A 27,305-nucleotide genomic window follows, 5' to 3' on the forward strand; every position below is an offset into this window, starting at 1 on the left:
ACTGGACTGCTACTTCCCTCATTCCATCTTCTCTATGTTCTAGATCTTCAGGCTAATCCTCATTCATATCCAAATTTTTCTTCAGATATCCTTAACCAGAAAGCACATATATTCCAGTGCAAATGAGAAGATAAGTATTCTATGCTATTGACAAATTCTGCTATTATAAACCAGAGGTAATTCTTAAGAAGCTGCTAAAGGTATTGGCTTATTAATAAGAATAACTGAACATCATATGCCAACATTAACATTTTTCTTAGCAGACAATCTATCTTTGTTCAAATGGACATGATAAATAATTTCATCTTGCAGGTTAAATACATTTAGCTCCTTGGGGAATAGCTGAATATAGCTAAGTCTTCTTGGCAGTCTCAACTATGTCAGTTCAGTCACAATTAGGCATTCAATAGCAGTTAGATTTAACATTTTTTAAAGTAGTGGTATTTCATTTTCAAATGAAACCTTACATTAGAAGCCTAGTACAACACAGATGTAAAGAGATGTGCTGTGGTAGAGTTGGTGGTGGAGAGCCCATGACCTGCCCGCTTAGTCTCTCCCTCAACTCCCCGGAATACTTCTAAGGAAACTCAGACCTTAGTTTGAAGACAGGCTATCTATAATTACCTTATGTTTACAGTCAAGATAGATTACTGAGAACACTTGTTCTTAAAACTTCCCATGCCCAAATCATTTCTTCCATGATACTAAATGTGTTGCGTGTATGTATGTGTATAGATGGGGCTGTGGTGGTCACTAATCATGTAGGCTTCGGGGGAAGACTGCCCTGAGTGGACACCCTGTATACCACCGACTCTGTGTGGAAAGAAGATAGCTTTCCTTCACCGTGCTCACACAAACCACATGCTTATACATTTTCACAGGATAATGCCAATTCTGTTGTCTAAAATTTTGTTGCTTAAAACACATGGATGGATTGTGTTTTTTAGATCTGGGCTGAGAAACTGGTGCCGGTGAGGCCAACAGCCTGTGAACCTCCTTGGTTTGGTCCTTTTATCTGGTCCCCACTGCGCTTTAAACAACACTAAGACTATAGGTATTATACTTGAAGCACATAATACTGCAGTCCTAGCCCTCAGCAGGCATTTGCTTTGACTACCTCTGGCTGAAATGAATGACATTTGGAAGAGTGACATATTCAGCTTCTGCTTCTCTTGAATCTCTTATCTTTGTAACAAGTAAGAGAACCAGAATGGAACACACTTGGATGATATCAGTTTAGCTGTCTGCAGAAATGTCTTCAGTACCATATGCTCTTGGTTTCCTCCCTTATTCCCTCCCTTTCAAATATCAAGTTTTAAGATCTGAAATTGCAGTATGAAGAGCTTTTCTACATTTGTGCTGCATTTCTGAAATGAACATTGTTCATGGTCATATTCAGTGTTCTTTAAAATCTCTGTGAAAACACCTTTTAGACATTACTGACAGAAAATTCTTTTTCCTGAAAAAGAATTTATTTGATTATACAAAGGGAATACTGGTAACTGAAGGCAGTGCTGCTTAACAGAAATAATATGTAAGGTTCAAATGTGAACTACGTAAATAAAGTTAGACTTATTAGCAGCCATGTTTAAAAAGTAAAATGAAACAGGTGGTTAATTTTAATAATTTTACTTATATAATCAAAATTATAAACCAAAATAGTATAAAATTTTAGTGAGCTATTTTATATATTTTTTCATATTAAGTCCTCAAAATCCAGGGTGTGTTTCATACCTGCAGCACATCTCAGTCTGGACTAGCCATATTTCAAGTACCATAACATACTGGACAATTTAAAGTTTCCCTTTGCTAGGAAGCTCAATTATAAGATTTCATCCCCAGTTTTTGGTATAGTTTTGGAAATTCTTTATATGTGTTTTGATTTTTCTTTAATTTGAGCTACCTTTTATTCATATATGTATATATATCTATGTATTAACTGTATTTTCTTATATTTTTTGTTAATATGTAGTCTTATAGATATCATTTTTCTGTACACGTTCATGGAAAAATCATGACCTATGCTTTATTAAGTACACTCAAATTCTTTCTGTAGAACTGCTTCAGTTCTATATTTAAACTCCAGGTTTCAAAAATTTAAGAAAAACAGGCATATTCAACTTCCTAATTTAGTTTCAAGTTTATCAGGGAAAAAAAAACAACCACCTGAAGAAATTAGTGATGTGTAAAATGAGGTGAACATATGATTACACATTAACTGTCACTTTCAAATAGTCAATATTAATTATTAGGTATTTGAGATAAAATAAGGCTACATATCAACATTTTATAATTAAGTTCTGTTTTACATTTCCATTATATTGATATGAAATCTCTTGTTATGTATGTTATATATTATGTTTTTTTCCAAACCAGAACACAGAATTTGATTTTTTGATATCCAGTAAGATCCTGGATAATAAAATATAAAGCTTAAACAGTATCAAGGAAAAGGAATGTACTTAGAGCTTGAGTCTTCAAATGCATTCCAAAAATTTAAAAAAATGCATAGTTACATTAGGCCTGTTAGGTCCAGGAGGTACTGCATTCATTAAAGTATACATGTTGTCTCCAGAGTTGGTTGAGTCTGAAACAAAATATTACTGAATTAATATCTTTCATTATAATCTACGCCCAAGTCATCACAAAGTAATAATCAAAGATGATCTGGACACTTATGCATATTTATAGCTACAGCACTCGAAATAGTCATTACTAATGTTCAGAAACAAATATCTGTAAGTCATTTTCTGACCCAAAAATTATCATTCTGAGGTTGTAAATTAGGAATATCTACCTAATATATTAGGAATAATCACTTGAATAATTCAGATCAAAAGGAATATTACTTTAAAAGTCTAAAGAGTTACTGTAAATTTTTTCTTCTTTAAAAAACATGATCTCTTTTGATTTCTCTAAGCAATTTATATGTATACATATAACAGAAATCTCTTAAAATTCAGATTTAGTAGCTTTTAACATATTATTTCCTTAGGCTTCTTATAGACCAATTTAAAAAACAGTTTATTTAGCTAATAATTAATAAAAGCTGGTGGAATATCCTGGCTTAGTTCCCACAGAAAGATATTAGAACGAGACTATACAACTGGAATGAAAATTCTCTTGCTTGAAGTAAAAGCCAGCTTCCACTAGTACAACTTTTGATAAAAATCTTTTCATTCATTTTATTTTTGATTCATTATAATAAAAATAACTGTAGTGTATATCCACATAAATATATGTAACATTTTACATTTCATGTCTATTAGCTAGTCCTAATTAAGTCTCTGAGTATATGTGTTTATAATGTATAGCCTAGAGTGAAAGGCTTAATATTTTATATTTAGGCACTATCAATTATAAAATGTTTTTCTATTTTTCCACAATTATATAGTTCTTAAATATAACGTTGCAGGCCTCTATTTTGAAAAAGATGTTTTTCCAATGTTTTGTACTGATTCAAGGCAGAAGATAAAACTTATTTGCTTTCTCATGGCAATAACCATAGAGTGAGAAATGGGCAATTACTTTTCCTCTTGTTTTGTGATTATTAGACGTTAATTTATTATTTTAGAGTAGGTTACATGCCATTTATACTTTGTTTGTAAACAGTGATCCATAAACCTAAATATTATTTTTTATTTCTAGATTAATACATCATATTGTTGAGAAAGTTGAAATGCCCACCTCTGGTTGACCTGTTTGTTTATACTAAGTAAGCTCCTAATCTACTTTTGTGGCCTTAACTATTTTTACATCCTTATGTACACTATACTCCTGTCAACCCAGGCTACTTGTTCTTTCTTGCATATGGTCATTCTTTTCCATCACCTTATTTTTGTTCTTTCTTCCTCTGAGCATCTTCTCTACACAGTCTCCGCTTACTGAAATTATACTCTCACTATTCAAGGCCCATTGCCAATGCTACCTCTTCCATGAAGTTTTCCCCTGATACTTAAAAGTATGTGAGTGCTCCTCTACCACTGAATTCTGCTTTGCATTATAGTTAATATTTTGTCTTATTTTTCCCTCCTGCTTCAAACTAGGTTATAATTTCTTTGAGAGGAGGAAAGGGACCATATCTTACTCATGTTGTGTACTATAAGTAATAAATATCTACTAACTTAGATTCAATTCATGGCATAAACTCTATCCCATAAAAATGTATCTTTCAGAAAAGCTGGAATTGTTTTTTAAACATAGGAAACCTTCAAATGGTTTTTCACCTTTATTAGCCTTACTAATTTTGCTTACTAATTTTAGCAATTAATTTGAAAGGAAAATGGGCTGTATATTTAAAAATATGCAGAAAGAAAACTTTATTGCTTTTAAGATCAATCAAATATAATTGCATCTGAAAATGAAGAAACATTGAGTGAATAAGGTTGGTAGTTTTTAGAAAATGTCTGATTTATTTTTATATACAAAAAAACTTTACAATAGATATTCTGGCACCTATTTTTTGGAGAGTGGGGGATATTGGCTTCGTATTAGAGGACTGACTGTGATAAAGGATAAGTACATAAAAGAATAGGCAGAAAAGCTAGCAAGATATACTGGTGGCAATTTCTGGCTTGAAAGGAAGAAGTGATCAGATTACTTATCACCTGAAAAGTTTAGTGTTACTCCAAAAACTTTCTTTGAGTATGTAGTGAAGTATTTATTTAATCACATGCTACCTTCATAAATTAAACCTTAACTTCACCAAAAGGATTGCAAATGTGGGCAAGATGTTCAATTCATATACTTCTATCTTCACTGAATTTTGTTTCACTTCACTGAAGATGTTCTGAGGACAGAGATCCATGAAATATTTATGATATATTCCAAAGAGTTAGTGAGGCAAAGTAAAATTTTGAATTAATCATCAAATTTATGCTTTTTCTAAATTAAAGATTCAAAACTTAAAAATATTGATTGGTATGATTAATGATATTTAATTTCAAACTTCTGTGTATCTTAGATTTCAACAAATTCGTAAGAACATACGAATTTAACAGTGCAACATAATAAAAAATTTTTCTAATTATAAAAATTTCCCATATATTTCATTACCCAGAAGTTAAAACTGACAAAGTCTTAGTCTGTTTCTTTGTTATCTACTTTTTAGATTTCAGGGTAATATATTTTAGTTTTTTTGGCCACGCCGTGCGGCTTCCGGGATCTCAGTTCCCAAACCAGGGATCAAACCCATGCTCTCTACAGTGGAAGCATGGAGTCTTAACCACTGGACCATCACGGAAGTCCCAGAGTTCAGGGTAATATATTTTAAAATAACACTGTGATCATATTGTATTAAATCATGAACATTTATTTCTCTGTGTCATTAAAATTTCTTTGATAATAATTTTAATGGCTACATTTTAGTCCATAAAATATTAATTAAAAAATATCACTAAAATTGGATTAGGCATGAAGGTTGTTTCTATTATTTTGCTATTGGCTATAACAAATGAGCATCATTCTACATGATTCTTGGATTGTACCTCCAATCATTTATAGTAGTAGGATTATAGTGTCAAGTGGTATGAGCTTTTTCACGGCTCTTGCTACATGTTGCCAGGAGCTTTCTAGGAGGGCTGTGCTACCATCAGAGGCCTCAAGACACATTTAATAGTTTGTATTAAAGTCTCAAAGGAAAGAGATATTTAAAATAACTACATGATTCCAGGAATATTAAAGTATTTTGGTTTAAAAGGTTAAAAAACTTTCCCCACTACATAGTGGATTAGCTAACTAATAAATACCTATAGACGTGTAGGATAAATGATATTGTAAGCACGTCCACATCTATCTTAGATGCTAGATATGGTGGGTCTGATTTGCTGTATTAAACCCAATGGATCCATGTATTTCATGTGTTACTTATGCAGAATTTTTCTTAAGTTGTGAGGTTTGGATCTTTTCCATAGTCTCAAGCAAACTTCTAGTCAGATAAATTATTGGGCAATTCATATAGATCAACACAGTTTTCATTCTGATTAAATCTATTATGTACACAACAGGAGTTTTCTAAATGCTTAAACTAACTGGACAATAGTTACTTAAGAACACTATTTCTTCCTACTTGCTACCTCTACTCAACTTGTGAAACCACCAATGAGGTAAAGAATACTACTAACTTTCTTTCATAACAATTTCTGTATTTTGTGGTTTTACTCTAAGAAGCAAATGCCCACGTGGCTAGTTCGATTACAATACCTGCTGGACTAGGCATGATGGGTGTTCCTGGTGGCCCTCCACCTCCTGGAGGACCCTAAATAATTACACAAAATTTCAGTAAAAATAAGGCACGGCATTAAACAATATAAGGAAAAACAGAAGTTAGACTTTATAATAATCCAGTTTGAAAACAGCAGAGGAAATACATTTTCTCCATAATTTATTTTCTTTGAATGCACAATCATTTCAATGTTATGCAAAATATAATTTAGCTTAAATATGTTGAGATTGTTTTGACAAGTTTCCAAAAACAATGAGCCTGTAACGCTGATTTATGATTCACGGCTTAATGACATCAGGTATAAGGAGGTTAAGGAGAAACCATTTAATAAGGCCTTTACAAATCCCATACAATAGAAATCATTCATGTGTATCTGTGCTTTAGCTTACTGTAATTTTCTTACATTTTGTATCACTGGTTTTTATAGGCAACTGAAAATCAAAAGATATTCATATGTTTAAAAAAATACATTGATGCTGTTTCTTCTGCCAGCATCAACTGCAACACTTCTGATGCACTGTTCCTTCAGCTATCACATCAACTAGAAATGAGAGATAATGCTGACTGATGAGAGGGTTTCTAAGGCTGTAGGTACACAATCAGTTTGAAATGGATGTTAGGTGACTCAAATCAATTCAGTTATTTCATGCAACCAAAATGAGTAATTCAGGCAATGAGTTTTAGAATGTCCAGACTTACAGTAGTCAGATTAACTATTAAGTGGCTAAATTTTTGCTTCATTTGGAGTGCACAGACATAGCCCACTAATTATTTCAAATAATATATGTATTGCTATTTATTAAACAGCTTAAATTTACTTTCAATTAAGTCTATAATTTCATAAAACTATATGTATCAAGCCTATTTTTAATTGACTTTAAGAAAAAATAGGTTTTACTCAAACTTTTGCCCTGTTGTGTCCTCTTTATTGCGGAGCACAGGCTCCGGACGCGCAGGCTCAGCAGCCGTGGCTCACGGGCCTAGCTGCTCTGCAGCATGTGGGATCTTCCTGGACCGGGGCACGAACCCGTGTCCCCTGCATTGGCAGGCGGACTCTCAACCACTGCGCCCCCAGGGAAGCCCTACTCAAACTTTTTTACTTTCATAGAGATCGTGCAAAAAGTTAGACTTGCTTAGCTTGTATAGCTTAAAGGGATACTAAGCACTAAGTTCACAGGTCCAAAACAGCATGTGCTTTTCGCTATGGTCACAGAACAGTTTCCATGGAGGGTAAAATGCGCGTTGATCTTCTTCCTAAGTGCTCCTTTTTTTCCTACTCTGGTTAACCACCACCTCTGAAAAGTTCTTTAGGAAAGATTCTTCTTCTTACCGTTTTACCCTTGCTACTCTGTTAGGCATTTCCCTCTAAATATTATAAACAAATTATCTTTTATGATGGCCTTGAGATACAGCAAGGATGTAATGTGATGATGGTTAAAAGGTCATTTGCAAGTTCAAGAGGTCATGTAAAACCTGCTAATTTGACGAATGTAAATAATTGGAAATTTTTAACATGTACTAAGTGATAAGAAGAAGAGTAAGTGATCTCGGTTTCTAAGAATGAAAACTAGCCCTCCTTCCCCAAATTACTAGTCATTATTCTGCTATCTAATTCTCTTTGTGATTGGGAGAAAGTTTAATGTCTTCTTAGACTTTGTGTATGGGAAGTGGGGTGGGGAGGGAGTGTAGATTATTCTGAAGAACTGCAAATTCAAGCATATCATTGCATAACTGGGATGGCTTTCTTCATGATTGGACAGTGTATTGCAGTGGTTTACAGAAACATGCTGAAGTAAAACACAGCACTCAGGGCAATTTTGGCCAGATTGATAACTGTTTCACTAATGAACATCAACACTGAGGTTGGCAGACGAAACAACTCAATACACATCAGATGTTCATTTCTTGGCCAACACACAGGGGCTCTTCTTAACATCTGGACAACTATTTCATTGCCCAAATAGAACATAACATCAATTCTTATGAGCAAACAAACCCAAATGTACTTACTACATAATTCCCAGGAGATGCTGAGGAGTATGGTATCTGGAACATGAACAGGACAAAAAATATACATATTTTGATTCATGTGGCAGTATGCAGACTGACCTAAAATGAATCTATTTTCTAACTTTTGTCAAGGTTTAAAATTTATCACAAAGGATAAAGGCATTTATATAGGTCTGAGTGCTAGAAAACTGAATAAAATGCAGAATTATCTTGATTTACAAAAAAGAGAGGATTTTAGTCAAGAGAAATTTAGATAGAATTACAGCTTCAAGTTATATTGATTTCAGGGCAGTTGTACTCACTGCTTGATACAATGACACTTATTTTGTAATTAAAAAGATATATATTTGTGCAGCTAAAAACCAGAAACCAGAATTTTTCAAATTAGTAGCCTTTACAGATACAATTTCTAATTTATGTGCATTCTGGGATACATTATTTTTTTTAAAGACAGGTTTCAGGCTACTATATTCATGCAGTAGTCAATACTTGATATATAAACCTCATTTCCCCCCCCCCCTTTCCTTTCTAATTAGCTTCTAGAAAACAATATAATGAATGCAAAAGATTTTGTTAATGTAAGTCTCCGAAGACTACTAATTTGTGGGGATCAGATATGGGTAACATATTCCCTCTTTCCCTTCAAATCAAGCTCCTAACTAAGCTCTTTTCTAGAGATTAGAAGGTATTAATATGACATTGCTGTGATAATTTAAGAAATGAAAACTGGAAAACATATATTTAAAAATAACCCCTTAACTGTGGATATTAATAGAGAAGTTAAATCCAAATATTCTTTTTTCACACAAGCTCACTAGCTTACATCCTTCTGCACATCCAGAAGAGATATTTTTGCCTTATTCTGAAAAAAGCCAGTAAATTACTGTCTTCTTGGAGTAGGACAGCCAGGGCCAAAATAGGACCTTAAAGAGTGGTGAAAAGATTATAATGCCTGTACCTAAATGTTCCCTCCACCCCAACTCCTTCCTGATAATTAAACATAAATAATATGAAATAATAAAGTAAGCAGAAAGAAATACAACAAAGTTATGGTTTTCCTTTGATTTTAATATTGAGTTATTTGAAAGCTCTCTCCTCATTGTTTGGTGTCCTTGCTTTGCCTTAAGCATAGACCACAGGTGTCTGAGCCTCTGGTTGGTCCACCTGTGGGGAAACTCAGCACTGCAGGTGGCCGTTACCGGAGTGTCCAGTATCACTAGTGATAACGATCACTTCTATGAGTATGCGGATCCCTATGGCAGTAGACATTTACTCGACTTGGTGAATGAAGGTAGCTTTGCTCTCTAGGGTCCTCTGCAGTTCATGATCTACTATCCATCCTCTGCTTATTATTTTAAACATGTGCACCTGCCCTCTCCAAATCACCAACTTATCTGTTGGCTCCAGCTTTCATCTCCTTACAGCTTTAGCACATGGCTCATGTTCTTCTGCTTCTATTGCCTACCGTCACCCTTAAGCAGCTTCAAGATATGATCTAACCACTCTTTAGATCTTTGGAATTTACACTCACTGTCTTTCCTTTCCTTTCCTTTCCAATATACCCCCCTTTTCCATTTCTGAGCACGAATACATCCTAAAAGGTTTTGCACAGAGATCTAAACAACTTTCCTGACTGACATTTTTCTTGTTCCTCATGGCACTCACAAATAACATTCTATATTCCAACCAGAATCTTATCCCATCACAATTCCTCTTTAATTTTGGCTTACCCTCACTGTTTCTACCTCATAGTCTTTGTTGCCCTCATTAAGAGAAAGGAGGATTTGGCCTCCTACCCCTAGCACTTTATGGAACCTGCATTCTTGTAAATTACATCAGCATCTGCCAGCCTAGCCTGAGAAACAAAATATGACAATGTAGGTAGAAGTACTGTGTGGGTATAGAAGACGTTATTTGAGCTGGGCAGCTAGGACTTAGAGAGGGTGGGGGTCCATTAGAAAGACAAAGAGAAGGATCAGCATTTGAAAAAGAAATGTGAAAGTACACAGTTTATTAGGGAAATGGTATATGTAATTTTACACAGTTGTTGCAGTGTGGGATGTATAGGGGATTGTGGTAGATGATGAGGCTATATGGTCAGACTGAATTTATGCTGTTGGAAATAGGGAGTCACAGGCTTTAGAGAGACATGTTCAAATTTATGTTTTAGTAAGATAACTCTAGAGGCATTATGGAACATGAATACAATTTAGGAGACCATTGCAAAAAGTCTAGGCAAGAGATGGTAAAAAGTGTTCTAGGCAGGGCTGATCAAGATAAGTAGGAGTAAGAGAACTTGACAGACTTTTCACAGATGTACTCCACAGGGCTTGATGACAAACTGGGTGTGGTGGACAAGGAAGGGAGAAGTTAAGGTGATTCTGAGGTTTCCAACTTGCTGACTGGGTGGATGATGGTGCTACTAATTTATATATAGGGAATTTAGGAAGTGGGGACAAGTTTGGGGAATACCTGACATGTCGAATTGGAAAGCACTAATAGACACTGAGTTAGATCTGAGCAACAGATATTTGGAAACAGAGGTCTAGAACTCATTGGAGATAGGACTAGAGATAAAGCTTCAATTGAATAAATTTCCATTTTGTGCTGGGCACTGAGACTTTAATCTAGGATTTGATTAGATTTAGTGATAGTTGAAAATGTTAAAATGAAAAAAAAAAAGCCCAAGATTGAAATTAAAGAACATTACTAGTTAAGAAAGGGTGGATAATGTGACTGGAGGAAAATCAGGAGAAAATATCTCATAAAAAGTCAAGCAAGTTAGACTTTCAAGAAGCAAGGAGTTGGGGCAGCTTGGCTAGGAAATGCCTAAACTGGGCTTATTTTTGAGCTCTGTCAGGCTCAAGTCTTTCAACCTTTCTGTGACACACCTAAGAATACATAATAAAAAGGAATATGCTAGTACAAATATGGAAAAAAACACATTATTTAAATGAAGAAAAGAAATGAAGAGACATTTAAACAAAACCAAGGTATCAAATATTTCAAAGGTCAGGTATGATGAGGACAGAAAATAAGTCATTATTTTTGGTTAGTAAGTAGAAGGTCACTAGTAACCTTCAGAATAGTACTTTTCATGGGAATTGAAACAGTTGAGAAGTCAATTCAATCAATCTTCGTCCATCACCTGTTATATTTCAGGCACTGCAGTACCACATAGTAATGAAATGGAAAAGAGGATCAAGGAATTCACTGTCCAGGAGAATGGTGGTGAGGGATTCAATGTGTGAGAGACACTGGATGGTGGTTTGAGACTGAGGAAGGGTTGAGAGAAGTTTTCTATCAGTTGCCCCCTCCCAACTCTAGAGGAGTGAAAGACTGGGGCTTTTAAGGTTGTCTTGGGATTTTGTTCATTGGCACAGTGTTAGGGAAAGTTCCAACCAATGGAAAGGGATTGATGAAAACTCCTTTAGAAAATGAATGAGCAAGATATGTAGAGACATCAAGACATGGAATAAAGAGAACAGATAAAACAGTTAGCGTTGAGAACATTTCTGAGACAAGCGGAAAGAAAAACGATTAAAGGTCTTATAATATTGGAGGTAAGGGTAGAATTTGAAGAAATTTGAGTCTAATGGTGTTTTGTTTTTTTTCCTCTATAAAATATGAGACAAGTTTAGCTAATAGAGAAGGGGCCAAAGATAAGTGCAGGAAAGGCAGGCGACTAAAGAAGAGTTAAAAAAAATTGCTGGTCACACACATCAGTGAGGACTCAGCAGAGGTTGAAGGTTATATATTTAAATTATAACACATTATGTTATAATGTTCAAAGACTTGAAATCACCTTCAACTTCTTCACTTTCTTTATCCTCAAGTCCAACAAGTCACCAGGTATTTTTGATTCTATGTGAGACATTTATCTCGGCCATCCTTTCTCCACTGCTTTTACCTTAGGCTCTGACAACATTTTATAAGGTCTGTTACTATACTCTCCTAATATTGTTTCCCTATGTGTCCATTTTATATACTATCTTCCTAAAACACAGCTCTGTTCCACACAGATGATAATTACAGATTTCTCAGCATTCAGAGCCCTGAACACATCATGGTCCCATTTTTCTTTTTCCAGCTTTGCCTTCCAAATCTATGTTCCCAGACACTAAGAATCTAATAATTTTTTCTCACACATTGCCTGCATTTCCCTTTCTTTTTACTTTTGTCCAGGCCTTTCTCCACCTCTAGTGACCAGATTCTTCCCAATGTAATTAATCTCATCCCTCCACCCCTCTCCCATATGTTACACAAAATAACCATTAATATGAAATGAAAGATGAAAATGCAGATGTAGAAGATAAGCAAGACCAGAGAGGTAGAAGATCAGAATCATAGAACAAGAATCTCTTATTTGACAGATGATAAAATTAAGGGCCATATGTATTGTCTGGTTAAGCTAGACAGAAAATTCAAGAGCTGTGACAATAATCCAAATATTCTGAAATATTCTGACTCCTAATATCCATGACTGGTGTGTGGTAGGGGGAACAGCAGAATAACAAGAAGTTTTTTGGCTTCATTAAAAAAAAGATTAGCTAAGTAGCTTTATATTTTAGCTAAGTAGCTTTCGTCAACTGTGAATTTCAAAACTACCTTAAAAGCACTGAAATTCAGTTCACCAGAAATCGCAAGGGGAACATTATCTGTGTCAGTGTAAAGTTGAAAATATTCTATTATTTTGTAATGCTCTTTAAAAAAAATGAGCATCTATTTGTACAGGGCAGAGCCTATTTGGAGTAAAATATTTCTATTTCTCTTAGGCTTAATCATTGTAGTAGATCCTCATTTTTCCTTAAAGGGGTTTTCTCTTCTATCTGTCCAGCTAGTGAGTTGATGAATACAATGCTATACTGAACGTTTGTTGTTTCTGCCTATCCCCTCTTTTGCCAACAATTCCTTGAATTCTCTTTGAACCATACCTCCCTTATTTTTCCATGTGGTTCGGGTGGGGCTCAGGAAGTGGGTGTGTGACCTAGGCCTGGCCCATAGAGCATTGTACATAACTGGTTCATGAATGAGTCTATGTACCCAAGCTAAGTGAATCCAGTTCAGTTAGTTATTCCCAATACCTGTGCTTAACTGATAGAGTTGCGCTCTTTTGTACTCAACAGGGAGCTGTGAGGATATAAATCTGGAGCATCACAGGGCCTTCTTGCCAGATGAGTGGAACAAAGGTAAGCAATGAATAGAGGCAGTGTCTGATGATGTTATTTGAATACTTGGAACCAAATGTACCCCAAAGCAAATTTATATCTGGACTTTTCAGATACACGATCCAGTAATATTCTCTTTCAATATGAGCCTAGTTTGGTTAGTTTTCTATACCTTGTAATCAAAAGTGTCTGCAGACAAAGCTAATTAAGATATTTTTGATAAAAGTGCTTGCTACTTAATGATTAGAACTTGCTTTATAGTTCAACCCAAATGCACAGTTCTTTGTGAAAAACATAAAAAAGAAAAAAAAATGGTTGGTAGACTTGTAAATAAGCTTCCAAGTAAGAATCTGAGGCCAGTACTGTAATGCTCAGAGTGAAGGAAGTTAAAAGTAAAAAATCGTACTCTTATTTTGAATTAAAAACATAAATTTGTCCTTAAAAATGTTTCTCCTGCTGCCATGCAAAACAGTGCCAAAAACATTTTTGATCAAAACACTTGTATATGACAAAACTATGTAAAGATAAAGATTAAGCAGATAAATAAATGTATTGTGGATAATGGTTGGTAGATTTCTCACTTTCAGAGAAGTGAAGTATAAACCTGGAAAGCAGAAAGTCTAGAATGAACTCTGTTGTACTGAATTGAAGTTGAAGCACCAGTGTGCACTCACGGGGTTTTTAAAAAATTTTATTGGATAAAAGTTGATTTACAATGTTGTGTTAGTTTCAGGTGTACAGCAAAGTGATTCAGTTATACATATACATAGATTCGTTCTTTTTCAGATTGTTTTCTGATACAGGTTATCACAGAATATTGAGTAGAGTTCCCTGTGCTATACAGTAGATCCTTGTTGATTATCCATTTTATATATAGTAGTGTGTATATTTTAATCCCAAGCTCCTGATTTATCCCTCCCCTCCACGTTTCCCCTTTGGTAACCATAAGTTTGTTTTCGATATCCGTGAGTCTGTTTCTGTTTGTAAATAAGTTCATTTGTATTATTTTTTAAAAATCAGATTCCACATATGAGTTATATCATATGATATTTGTCTTTGTCTGACTTACTTCACTTAGTATGATAATCTCTAGGTCCATCCATGTTGCTGCAAATGGCATTATTTCATTCTTTTTTATGGCTGAGTAATATTCCATTGTATATATGTACCACATCTTCTTTTATCCATTCATCTGTTGATGGAAATTTAGGTTGCTTCCATGTCTTGGCTATTATAAATAGTGCTGCAGTGTGCACTCATGGTTTTAATATGTAGAGATACAGAAAGATATAGATGTGTGTGTGTGTGTGTGTGTGTGTGTGTGTGTGTATACATACATCTGTATCCTAGTTCTGTTGGTTGAGAGGGTTAGAAGCTAGATTACTCCAATGGGTTCTAAATACCACTCTCCACTAAAAGGAACCAGGGACCCTTAAAAAATGGCTGTTTCCAAGGCTAAGACTGGGAAAATATGAGCTTCAAAATGCTCAAAGAATAATGGGGTCATGTCAAAAGGACAAATGATCCAACCTGAAAGGGTTTTAACTGGACAAATCTGAAATGATTTTAGTATTAAAAAAACCTATTGGACAAGGTAAGAATTCACGAGTACCTTGGATTACATGAATGATTGGAGAAGAAAGAAAATCTCTTATAGTAGAAAGTCAACTAATAAGTGGAGAAGGAAAGACAGAATTAGAAAATAGACATTCGGCAACCAACACAGCAAAAAAACGATTCAGGCGAGATTCATCAATGGATACTAAAAGTAGCAGATTAAAGTAGGATCTTTATGATAGTGTCAAAGTATGTCTTCACAGGTTGAAAATTACAAAGGGAAAAATAGTAATTTAACAAGCTAGGAGAAACCTAACAAGCATCATCTAACTAAGTGATCAAAGTTAACATCACAAGTAATAGATAAATCACCATCAGATGCCCCCTGAAATGATGCACTGAGCAAATCACAAAATTACTTCTGTGGATTCCTGCCAAATATATATAACATGAATCTAATCATGAGGAACCATCAGCCAAAACCAACTTATGGGACATTCTACAAAATAACTGGCTTGCAGTCAACAAAACTCCAAGTTTACAAAAGACAAAAGTTAAGGGACCTGTTCCAGGTTAAAGGAGACAAAGAGACATGCCAGATGAGTGCAGCAAGTGAACTGGAATTTTCTTTTGTTACAAAGGATATTGTTGGGGCAACTGGTGAAATCAAAATAAGGTGTACAGCTTAGAAAATGGATTACATCAATATTAATTTTTAAATTTTGATCCTTATACTATGGTTATGAAAGATGTCTTTGTTTTTAGGAAACACAAAGTATTTAAAAGAAAAAGAAGTATATAAAACATATTTGGAAACAACAAAAACAAAACAACCAGCCACTTTAATGTGCTGCTCTGAGGAGCCAGAGGCTTACTGTATTGATACCAAATGAAAAGTATTTGTAATTTTAAATATGGACAAAAAGTCCAAAGAACTTGGAATTCAAAATAATACAGATAAATTGTCACTACAACATAATCAATGGTGTTTAGGGGAAAAGGATCTCTCTTTAATACTTTTGCTTTGCTTCATGTAAGCCTTATGTTTTTGCTAGAAAGTCATCAGTTGTCTTTGGTTGTTTTCTTCTCATAATCTATCATATTCAGAGGAATGCTTTTCCTTTCTGTGCTCAGGATGATGACTCCTTTCTTTTTCCAAAGAGAAAAGTATAGGTGTTCCTTCACAACTTTTCCCTATTCAAATTCTTTGGGGGGAAGTGTACCCATATGTGGTATATATTAACAGAAGGGACTGCTTTCAACTTGATTACGTGCCTACATGTGTGCTCGCCAAATGCCCATTTCACAGTGGTTGTTCAGTAGTTTGATATGCACAGCTCCTTCCCTAACGCCTAGTGTTTCTCAGGGTCTAAAATAATGCAGAGCTGCTGCCCTGATACAGTACATTCTCCTATCCACGTGCTCGGCTCTGTGAAATCCCCAAGAGTTGTTTAGGTATCTAAAAACTAAAAATGATCAGAAAGCATAACTCTCTCCTCATCTCTGCCTCTACCTAATACTCTTCACTTGGATAACATACCCGCTAGGCGCAATGCACCACCTTTAGTATCATATCCTGCCCACCTTCCTCGGTGGCTTTTGGAGGATAGTATCTCCAGATAAGCGTACAAAAGGAGGTCCTGCAGGAGGTGGGCAGTGGAGGGGATGGCTGGCTGAGCTGGCAATGAGGAAGGAGAGAGGGTCCTCTTGCTTCTAGGCAGGAAGGCTTACTAGCTAAGGTGGGTCGTCGATTGTGCTTTTTAACCCAGTTTCATCAGACATGTAGATAACAGAAATTCTTTCCAGATTCTGACAATAAGAAGATTTGCAGAGTTTTCACTGTTATTAAAAAATTGTTTTTCTGCACCTTTATAGGTATTTTAATGGGGAGTTCAAAGAAAGTATCTTGAGCTGCTAGTTAGATGCCTTTTAAAAGTGAAATCTTGAAATCTGAAAGGCATATATAACAAGAGGCAAATAGAAATGTGAGCTAGTCAAAAGCATATAAGCAGACTAAAAGAAATTTGGAGGAGAAAAGATAGTCATATTACAACATAATCAGGTAAAATGGTATCTTAGAAGATTTGTTGAACTTAAATAGTGAACTGAAGACCCAAACGGAAGCAGCAACATCACTCTCTCCACCCCAAACAATATTATTTAATTAGCAACTGTAATAGCTATTGAAACTAAGAGATAGGCAGATAATATAAAGTAAATGTTTTCTCTAAAAATATGACAGTTACTTAATTGAGAAGAAAGTGATTTCTGCTTTAGAATAGCAATGGATTTACGATGATTCTTTCTATACCACCCACACCTCACTTTAGATTTTCTTTGAGTTTAAATTAACATTAAACATTGAATCAGTTTCATGTTTATTTAGCATTAAGGCCACTGCTAGTCAGTGAAGGTACCTCTGCATATTAGCAAAAGGCATCCCTTCTGGGCAGAATCCATAGACTTCACAAGTGGAAAACAGCTATATTTCAGCCTCCTTTTGACTCCCTAGACTCAGGCATCTTTGTGCAGTGCACATACTACACAAATGTACAGAGCAGAGCTCTCTCGCAGATTGAAGAACTCAGGGTTTCAAAAGTCAAGAAAAAAATCTCCAGGATCATTAAATTCAAAATCGTATCGATATTAATTTTAAGATTGAAAGCTTAATTTTTAACCTGTGCCTATATTTGTGACATTAATAAGAGACAAAAATATTTATGCAGTCAAATCATGGCCACAAAACTTGTAAGGAAAATTCCCATGATGTCAGATACATAGATACAAGTGTAAGGATGGCAGTTTAGCCCACAGGCACAAGGTAACTGTGTACTTCCTTCTTGGGGCAGCGAGAGAGCAAATAGGTATAACCAGAACAGCAAATATAATAATAATAACTGAGATTGATTTTATTTGGCAACTTAGTAATTATTATAGTTATTTTAGAAGGTGAATTCATTATATGATAAATTTTACGATAAATGTAGGCTACCGTAGAGTATCCTTAAATCACACTACTCCTCTATTTTTGAGGGCCTGGTAATCTACATAGAATGCATGTTTACATTAGACCTTGAAGTGAAAAAAATCACATAATTTCAAAAGTTATACATATTTTTCTAAAAACATATAAAAATTTATTTTTTGAATGATTTCTTAAAAAAAAGGTTAATATAACCAATTGCAGGGCTTTCAAAAGCAACAGATTTTTGTTGTTAAATGCTACAAAGTACAAAGAAAATGAAAAAAATACATATACTCACTGAGTTGGCATTTGTTGGGTTTGGCCAAGGTCTACCACCACCAGGACCCCTGTAAGACAAAATGACAAATGCAATTTTAACTGATGCTCTGAATGTTTCACAGTAAGCAATAACATCATAAAATACAAACATTTATAATTCAGTTACCATGCAGTTCTAGTCCAGCACTGAAATTACTCTTTATGTTTTCACAGCTTTTTAATTTCTAAAATCCAAAAATTTTATCATTCCCCCAAACAGCTTTCACTGTTTTACAGCTGTTTTAAACAGCTTCATCACTAATTATGAGATAAATATAAAAGATAATTGTGACAATAATAAGTGCTGCATGTATCATACAAAATGAAAATGAAATTATTTGTGAAATATCATTATACATAAAATGATTGCTCTTAAGCTACAAATGAATAAATGTACATAGTAGGTATCTAAATTTGCCTCCTCTTCAAAAAATTGCATAGAATATCATGTTACTTTATACATCTATATATCAATCTATCTTTCGGTGCTGGTGATGATTTGGTTACTATTAAACAAGGGAAACACATTTCTTGTTTTCATAATTGTAGTTCAAGATAGTGGCCAGGGTAAATCTTGGGGAAAAATAGGAGGTAATCTATGCTCATGTATGTCAATATATTACTTCATGTTAGGGCGAGGGAGAATGTTCCCTATTCTATAGCTTAAAAGGACATAAAGCTTTTAAAACAAAATTAATGCCTAATTAAATTAAAAACATCTCTTGTCCATTTGCTTTTTAGTATTAAGTGTACCTGAATATATACTGCCTGATGAAAAGTAGACTACTGTCAGCAGGTCTTCTCTAATTAGAGTCACTCAAAATTCCCCTTTTTCCTCTAATCTCAATGAAAACACTGTGACATTTTTTAATTTAAAAAAAGTCCCCTGATTCTTATCCTAGGGACCTTAAACCTAAAGTTCTAAATGCTAGATAGAGGCTGTCCAAGTTAGCTATATTAGCCATGTTTGCTTGGAATATTTAGAACTGTTCTGGGTATTATTTTGGGGTTCCCCAGGAATGTAAACAGCAGGGAAGGGCATGAAAAATTGTGTCCTTAGGCTCTATTAGGATGCCCAAGTGCAAGTCCCCTTTTGACCAGAATGGACTTGGTCAAAGTATCATGCATAGGGAGAAGGTGAGGGGCACGTGTATTGTCTCTGGAAATAGTTCCTCTCTAGGATAATGACGAGGACTTTACAATTAGTTACTGGAACACTTTGGAAAGGTGATTTTACATAGAGGATTCAGTGTCTTAATGGACAGAAACTGAGGTAAAGCATAAGATATACGCTGATCAAGTAAAACACTTGACTTGTTTGACGTTAAATAAAACACAGTAAAGAAATTGGAAAATATTTATCTTAAAACAACATAAAAATATACTATATATCCAAATCATGGGAAAAATTTGTATGCAACAACATGCAGACAATCTCATATTTTGAAATATTATGTTTAAACAAGGACTGTATGAATAAGAGATATTAAATATAAAATAATTTTGTTAGTTAAAAATTTGTTTAATGTTAAATTAATGTGCTAAACTAAATGTTAAAATAATTAAACATTTTACTTAAGTAAATACAAATTAAATAAGATGAAGTTAAATGTTAAATTTATTCTAAGAACCATAAAATACCTTTTATGCAGTTCAATTGTTTGACAAATACTAATCTAATCTCAGCTCACCATGTATTTCATATTGTTACATTTTAATGTAATGGGTTAAATGTTAACTCATTTGAATAAGCTAAATTTACCCCACCATTACCATTGTGTTTGAAAACATTTTCAGTTTTGCAAATACCGCTAAATAAAGTGGGGGTTATAGTAGTGAGTAGTTCAATTAGAACAACTTCTTAAGTGTGGTAATTCCTACTCCTTTTGAGGGCCATCAGTATTATCAAGAGAGTAATCTACAAACTATTACACAGGCATTATTTTGAATGTACATTTCTACATAAGTATAATTTGAAGTAGAATCAGGTTAGCCTCATTTAAAAATAAAGAGAAAAATGAAATTTAAAAGAAGTCTTTAATTTTTGGTAAGGGTATATGGATATGATTAAATCAAGGCAACCATGACTACCAAAGAGAAAAATTCTCTTTTTTTTCTGTAATTCAGTCATTTCGAGATAATAACCATACAAACCTTATAATTCTATAGGATGTGATTTAGAACAAGAAAGTCTAGATCCTTTGAAATTATTTGTCCTCTTAGTTTCTATAAAATAGCAAGGTATACAAAGTTGAATTAGAAATATTTTAATACTGAATCCTACACTCTTTTGAAATTTGTAAAACTGTAGTTTATTTAGAAATATAATTTTCTTTAAAAAATAATCTATAATGCATTTGAAAACATTTACATTGTGGCTGTTGTTTGTAAATTCTACTTTAAACTACTGAAATGGATATTAAATTTTTTTCTAAATATATAATACTAGTTATATAAACATTAAAAGTATACTCTTATTTTAATTTTAGGTGACACTACATATGATTTATCCTGAGTTTGGAGCACGGAAATGTAAAAATCATATCAGAATAACTATTTTCTTTAGAGGTCACCAATATTTTTTTAACAACAAAATTATCAGAATTTTGTTCCCAATGGTTTGGTGTCAATATAAGAGAGAAAGCTGCAGTTACAGACTATGGTATTTAGTTACTTTAATGACTGGGGTTTGGTATTCTTTACTGTCATTATACTTTGGTGTCAAATAATAAAAAGTGACGAGCTAAAGAAACCTCATCCAGATATGATCCTCCAGTAGATCCCTCCTGATCCCAACACACAAATATCTTAGACTCTTAAAAACATAGCCTAAGGTAACACTATTCTAATGCCTTTTCCTTTAATTTTTAAGTTAGCCAACATGTAAAACAGTGACATGAAGGGAGCCACAATTCCAGTTAGAAATACTTACTTGCCATAATACAGTAAGATTTAGTTTGTTTTAACAATAATAAATTATGAAGTGAATTTCAATAAAATTTATTGAGTACAATGGAGACAATAATATGTTTTATTGTTAAATTCACTTTTGCTTTCTTGGGGCCAATATCAATAAGAGAATGAGTCTCTCTGGTTGGACCTTCCATACTTCAGAACTTTTCTTGTTAGAGGGAAATATTTGTGATTTCATTGTCCTTGAATCCTAATTTATAGAAAACTGAAAATGGTATAAGACTCCAAATAACTGTCAACAGTAACAAATAATGGAAATTTGAGTCTGTAAAGCTTAAAGGCTCTTTAAAAAACAGATATTATATAAATAGTAAAATATTATGTAATAAAAATATTTTAAAATATCTGGGTATATTTAAATGAGAAACCCAAATATGAACAAAAATAATCATTTGAAATTTTCAGCCATACTTTTAGTCTCCATAGTCCAGGGAATTAAATGTACCCTTATGTATCTGTTTAAATGTATGTGAGAAAGGAATGCGACAATTTTAAGCTATTTGAGTCTCTTAATAGTCATATGAGAATAACTTTCCTCTATACTAGCAAAACTGTGTTGATCTAAAGTCAACCACATCACTACAAAATGATATTAGATACATTCTTAACATTTAAAGAGAATTTTGGGTTGATCATAGCATTCAAAATGTATACTCCTTACCTCTATACATAGTATTCAAAATTATTCTTTAAAAGGCATTCTATTTTAAAGTCAGAATCTTAGGTAGGTAAATTTTATATGTATCTAAATCCTATTGTTAAGAGTTTCAGCTTTTGATATAAGCACAAGATATCACTCCTTTTTGTAGAAACCATTAATAAGCCTAAACCTTTGAGGAATTTAAGAAAAGTCAGACTTCATGTCTATCCATTTTTACTTTAAAAGTAAGAAGACATGATAGGAAAATTTGACCTACTTTTTCCCCTTGTTCTGTTAGTTTTGAGCCTGGCTGGTATCCACCTATTAACCTATTTTCTATTTTAGGCAAAACTGCTTTCCATGAAAATGGTTCCAGAAACTTAAACAAATCCCTATGTACATCAAAAGAGCTCATATATTCAATGCTATTAAATGATGGTAGAGTTGTTTAATTTGATAGGTAGGTAACCAAAACATGGACTAATGGGAAATATATTAGAGGAGACTACCCAGAACCCTATATAGAGCTCTTTCATTATTTCTGATAAATTTTCTTTAGGCTACATCATGGACTTGGATCCTCTAATCAATTAATGAAAGTCATTCACAAGTTCTGGGTGTATATGGAACTTTGAGGGCTAGTAAGATAATGAAAAATAAATAAAAAATCCTTAACAAATTGCATTATATTGGCTGATAGAAGCAACTACTCTCTTTGGGCTTGAAAGGCCCTTTCAGTACAAAAAACAAAAAAAACTGTTAGTTTACTCCCTAAGTATATTTTGAATTTTCAAAAGAAAGTATACTATGGAAAGTTCTTTATTAAAGAAGAAACTACCAGAGAGGCTTCTTCCTCGGTTAACAATGGTCCCAACAAAACAAAAGTAAAGACATATATATATATTTATAAGAATTTAAAACTCATAGGAATCACGCTATATGTGTTAAAATGAACGATATTCCATCATCTACTTCTGTAAAGTCAAGTCATGGTCCTGGCGTCATCATCTCTTCATACTTTTGTATGGACTACATAAATATTATGTGCTTATTTAGAAAAGACTCATTTTTATGATAAACATGAAAATCAGGCTAAAAGTTGGCATTTGTGGCATTTGAAAATGGAAAAAAATTAAGGGTTGCAAGGGAAGGAAGAAAAACATGGAGAATATGTTGTGAAAATGAAGCAAATGCTACAGCTCATGTTCAGTCCATTTATACTACAGTTTCATTTTATACTACACAGAAATTGAGCTTAAATTGTGTTGCAAATTGGTGTGACTTTAGAAGACAGAAAAGAGAACACTTTACAGGATAATATAGCATTTTGCTTACATGTTCATTCCAGGCATTCCAGGGCCACCTAAAGCATTCAGTGGGGGTCTCATTGCACCTCCATAGTTCTGTAATGATAACCAAGGGTCAGACTACCACAAAACAAAAAAACAAAACCAAAGAGGAGGGGGGAAAGAAAGGAGAGCAGGTTAATGATTTCCCTACATAACTCCTGATGGGATAAGGCCTGTGCAATTCATTCTCAGAAGGGTCCACTCTTGTACTTTTGCTTCTATTTTAACAATTACTTTGGTTTGTGCCTTTTAAAAACTACATGAATATGTACAATCATTGGAGCATGTTAAGTGATTAAGGTATAGTTGCAATTATAATATTCAACATATCTTTATTAATTTCCTGATATCTGTACAACAGTGAACTTTTTCAAACAAAATATTTCATAAATCCCAAACTCTGTTTTTAAAGAAAGGACTTAGTCAACATGTTTGAAATTGTCTGACTCAGAAAAATTACATAAAGTCTGAAAACAAATAGGTGAATCCAGCATAAGAAAGTGGAATACAAACTTCTGTTCACAAAATAATATATCCAAGAGAGAAATGTACAAATATACAGATACACAAAAATATATGAACACTAAAGTATACTTCAAATATGTATGCGTGAATTATATGACTCAACAGGCTTCTGTCAATATCTATTATGTGCATTCAAAGGATAAAAATATTTTAATGTTTTAACATGCATTATCAGCTTAGCTTAGTTTAGTTTCCACAAGGGCCAAAAGACTACTTTTAACATTATCATATTAATATATTTTGACATCATCAACTACTTTCATGCTCAGTTTTCTGACACCACCTATTCCTCCAACATTTCTGATCACTCTTCTTCAATCTCCTTTGCTGGCTCCTTTTGTTTTGCTAGCTCTTAAAAATGTTGCTTTTCCCCAAGTTCTAGCCACAGAATTCTTTTAAATAAATACACATTTATGGGTACTCTTACCTGCTACCATTAGTTCAACAATTATTTATATGTTAGGAATTTCAAATCTATTTTGTCATGATGTCTCTCCTAAGCTCTTAGATAACTCATATGTTGAACTTCATATCAGCTGTTTCTATCTGGATACCATTTCACACTCAACATACCTAAAGGTAACCTCAATTTTATCTTCTCACAGCTGTGTTCTTTATACTGCCTTCCTCAGTCAGTTCTGTGGCGTCACCTTCTATGCAGCAGTCCAGGCTAAGAGCCTCTGAGAGCTTGATATTTCTTCCTTTTATTTCAATTTCCATATCCAGTCAAGTTACCAAAGTCTATTGATTCTACCTGTAAAATAGCTCTTGAAATACTGCCCTCCTTCGTATCACTCATCTCTGTCATTTACCGAGACTACTGTACTTAGTTGGTCTCTCTGACTTAGCCTCTCCCCTTCCCCATCTATTCTCCATACTGCCTCCAGAACTGTGCTTCTTAAACTCAGTCCTATTTATGTCACTTAAAAGCCATGATGCCCCACACTGCCTATCAAATAAAGTCTGTACTTCAGCATGGCTCTATGGTGTTATTCACAGATCAGCTCTAGCCTATATTTCCTGCCCCCATTTCCTATAATATTTACCTTCTTCCCCTACTCCCAACTATACCCTCCAGACTGCTGAATTTCTTGTGGTTCAGAAACATGCAGTACGCTTTTACACTCATGATAACTCATCTGCTATGGCCTTCTGTGTAGTAGGTGCTAAGGTGACAAGGAAATATTCAATGAGAGAAGGTCTGTTAACTCCAGAGAGTAAGCCACAGTTTGTAAATAAATTACCTAATTACATGCTCTTCTCATTTTTTATTTACTTTTAATTTCAAGAAATCTTATTTAAACATCTCAATTGTGTATGCTATGGGATAAGAGAATGGTGTCTATCCACACTTGAGTCAGTGGTTAAAGAGATAGCTATTTCTCTTAACCTCTGGAACAAGCATGGGGGTGGCAGCAGCAGTATTACCAAGGAGTCTCTGAGAAGAAAGTTAGTCACTGGGAACGAAATCTGAATGGTAGAGTATAATAGAAATTCTTCACACAAAAGGTTGCTCCTCATTTTTGATCTTAGTTGGTCTGTGTTTTATCAAGGAAAATGTTAGTTTTCCTTCTAGCTCTGGACATGGAAAGATACTGGTTTGAATCTCTCTTGCCCCTGCCCTATTTCCTCTTCTCCTCTTTCTATATGTGTGATTGCGGGCCAATGATTCTCCCAATGATCTGCTCAACCTTTATTTCCTTATCTGTAAAGTGAAAATATCATCTCTTATAAGCTTGTTGGAGGAAAAATGAAGTCATACAAAACGCATATTAAAGTGCTTGGTGCATTAAAAGCATGATACCTGGTGCTCAAAAACTGTAGCTGTTAACTCTATCACTGTTAATAAGGGACTGACTTAAATGAGTCTTCTCATTTTCCCTTGAGCCCTCAACCCTAACATGCTTGTGACATAGTGACTCCCTGACAGAGTACACGTATTTCTTTTCTTGACTTTTTCCCTACTGCCTAATAGTTTTTCTTTATGTATCTGAATCTCCTGCTAAAGAATAAGTACCTGAAGGTAGAGTCTGTATTACTCATCTTTGTGCATCCAGTGCTCAAGTATGACAGTGCACAAGTGTCATAGGAAATGAGTAAGAAATTATCCAACACATATTTTGATAGACTTACAAAATATTTTCATTTTGTGAAGAATCTGAAGCATATAGAGAACAGGAAGATAAGATAGAATAACAACTAGCTTTCTAACTGGTAACAAAGGCAGAATGTGAAGAGCTAATTTCGAATCACTGAATTTTAAAGCTGATGGCAACTATACAATTCCATCTGGTTTAATCTCTCTCCCAATGCAACGCTCCTGACAAAAGGGCTGTTCAGACTCTGCTTGGAAAGTTTATAAAGAGTTTTTCCATGATTGGGCAGTTTAATTTCTAGCAAGTTCTTCCCCATACTGAGCTAAATTCCACTTCCCATCTTAGATTTGAAAATACAGAATTAGTTTACTCTCTCTTTACATGAGAGCCTATCATATATTTCCATCTCACTATTTCTCCACCCCAAGTATTTGATTTGGAAATCATGATATGTTCCTACTTGTATATAACTCATTTATCCTTCAGATTTCTAGAGGAATTAGAACTAGTTGGACAGTCTTGTTGAATTTTTCTGTTAATCATATGGTACCTGCTGAGCCTAAGAACACAGACAAGCTAAGTATACCTTATTATAAAAGCCAAGTAGAAAAATTACTTCAAATACGGCATTAGGGAAGACATTTTTCTTGATTAAGCGGATAATTCTGCTTTTCTATTGAAAGGATACTGATATCAATCTAAAAATCAAGTATTACTATTGAACGTAGATTTAAAATAGATTAAGGGGTGGAGGAAATATGCCAGCATTTGGAGCAAAGTTTTATTTCTTCATCCATGCAGTAGGTTTTAATCACATATTTACTATGTTCTAGGTGTGCACTTTGCCTACATCAGCATTGTCTGAGAATCAAATTATATATATTTCTTCTAGGAATTCAATTATTCCAATAGATAACTGCTGTCCCTCTTCACCACATTGGTCCTAAGCTGAAAAAATTGTGGAAATAGTATCTATGATATTATGATACATAATATCTATGTATCTCATATCTATGATACAAAGGAGGTATGTATTTTATTTTGCATAAAGCTAGAAACAATATTCAAGAGACTGTTTCTATAATTCGGATACAAAAAAAGCAGACACATTCTGTTCTTGAGTAGCATCCATAGGATTAAATATCTGTCATGAGAGTTGTTTTTCTATTATCTTTTAAGAAACACAGCTAACTTTTATTATAAAGCTCACAGTTCAAATCCATATGTTACATATACCAGGTGTTATGAGTAAATACCTTACAAGAATCCATTAATTCAAATAATTTTACTTCACTTTTTACCTATTATACCATTCATATGAATATGATTCCTATTTTCATTTAAGTACATGATATTATAAATAATTTACTTTAACCTTTTATACTTATATACTGTGATTTTAAAAGTTGTTGTAGGTATTTCTGGTTTCTGAGGTAAATTCATACCAAAACACTTTACTTCCTCCAAATTATAAAGAAATA

General features: G+C 33.9%; 1 protein-coding gene across 10 annotated transcripts in view; it reads right to left on the bottom strand.

The window, feature by feature from the left end:
• The window catches only part of SSBP2 (single stranded DNA binding protein 2), a 298,141-nt gene that overhangs the window by 16,670 nt on the left and 254,166 nt on the right, over window positions 1-27,305 (bottom strand). For all 10 annotated transcript variants that reach the window (XM_073802267.1, XM_073802264.1, XM_073802263.1 and 7 more), the window contains 5 exons: window positions 23,190-23,257; window positions 18,222-18,270; window positions 8,234-8,269; window positions 6,202-6,256; window positions 2,517-2,587 (listed from right to left, as the gene is read on the bottom strand). In XM_073802267.1, coding sequence (XP_073658368.1) covers window positions 2,517-2,587; window positions 6,202-6,256; window positions 8,234-8,269; window positions 18,222-18,270; window positions 23,190-23,257 — 279 coding nt within the window. The remainder of the gene's footprint in view (window positions 1-2,516; window positions 2,588-6,201; window positions 6,257-8,233; window positions 8,270-18,221; window positions 18,271-23,189; window positions 23,258-27,305) is intronic.

Source organism: Tursiops truncatus, chromosome 3, assembly GCF_011762595.2.
Source record: "Tursiops truncatus isolate mTurTru1 chromosome 3, mTurTru1.mat.Y, whole genome shotgun sequence".
Taxonomy (NCBI): domain Eukaryota; kingdom Metazoa; phylum Chordata; class Mammalia; order Artiodactyla; family Delphinidae; genus Tursiops; species Tursiops truncatus.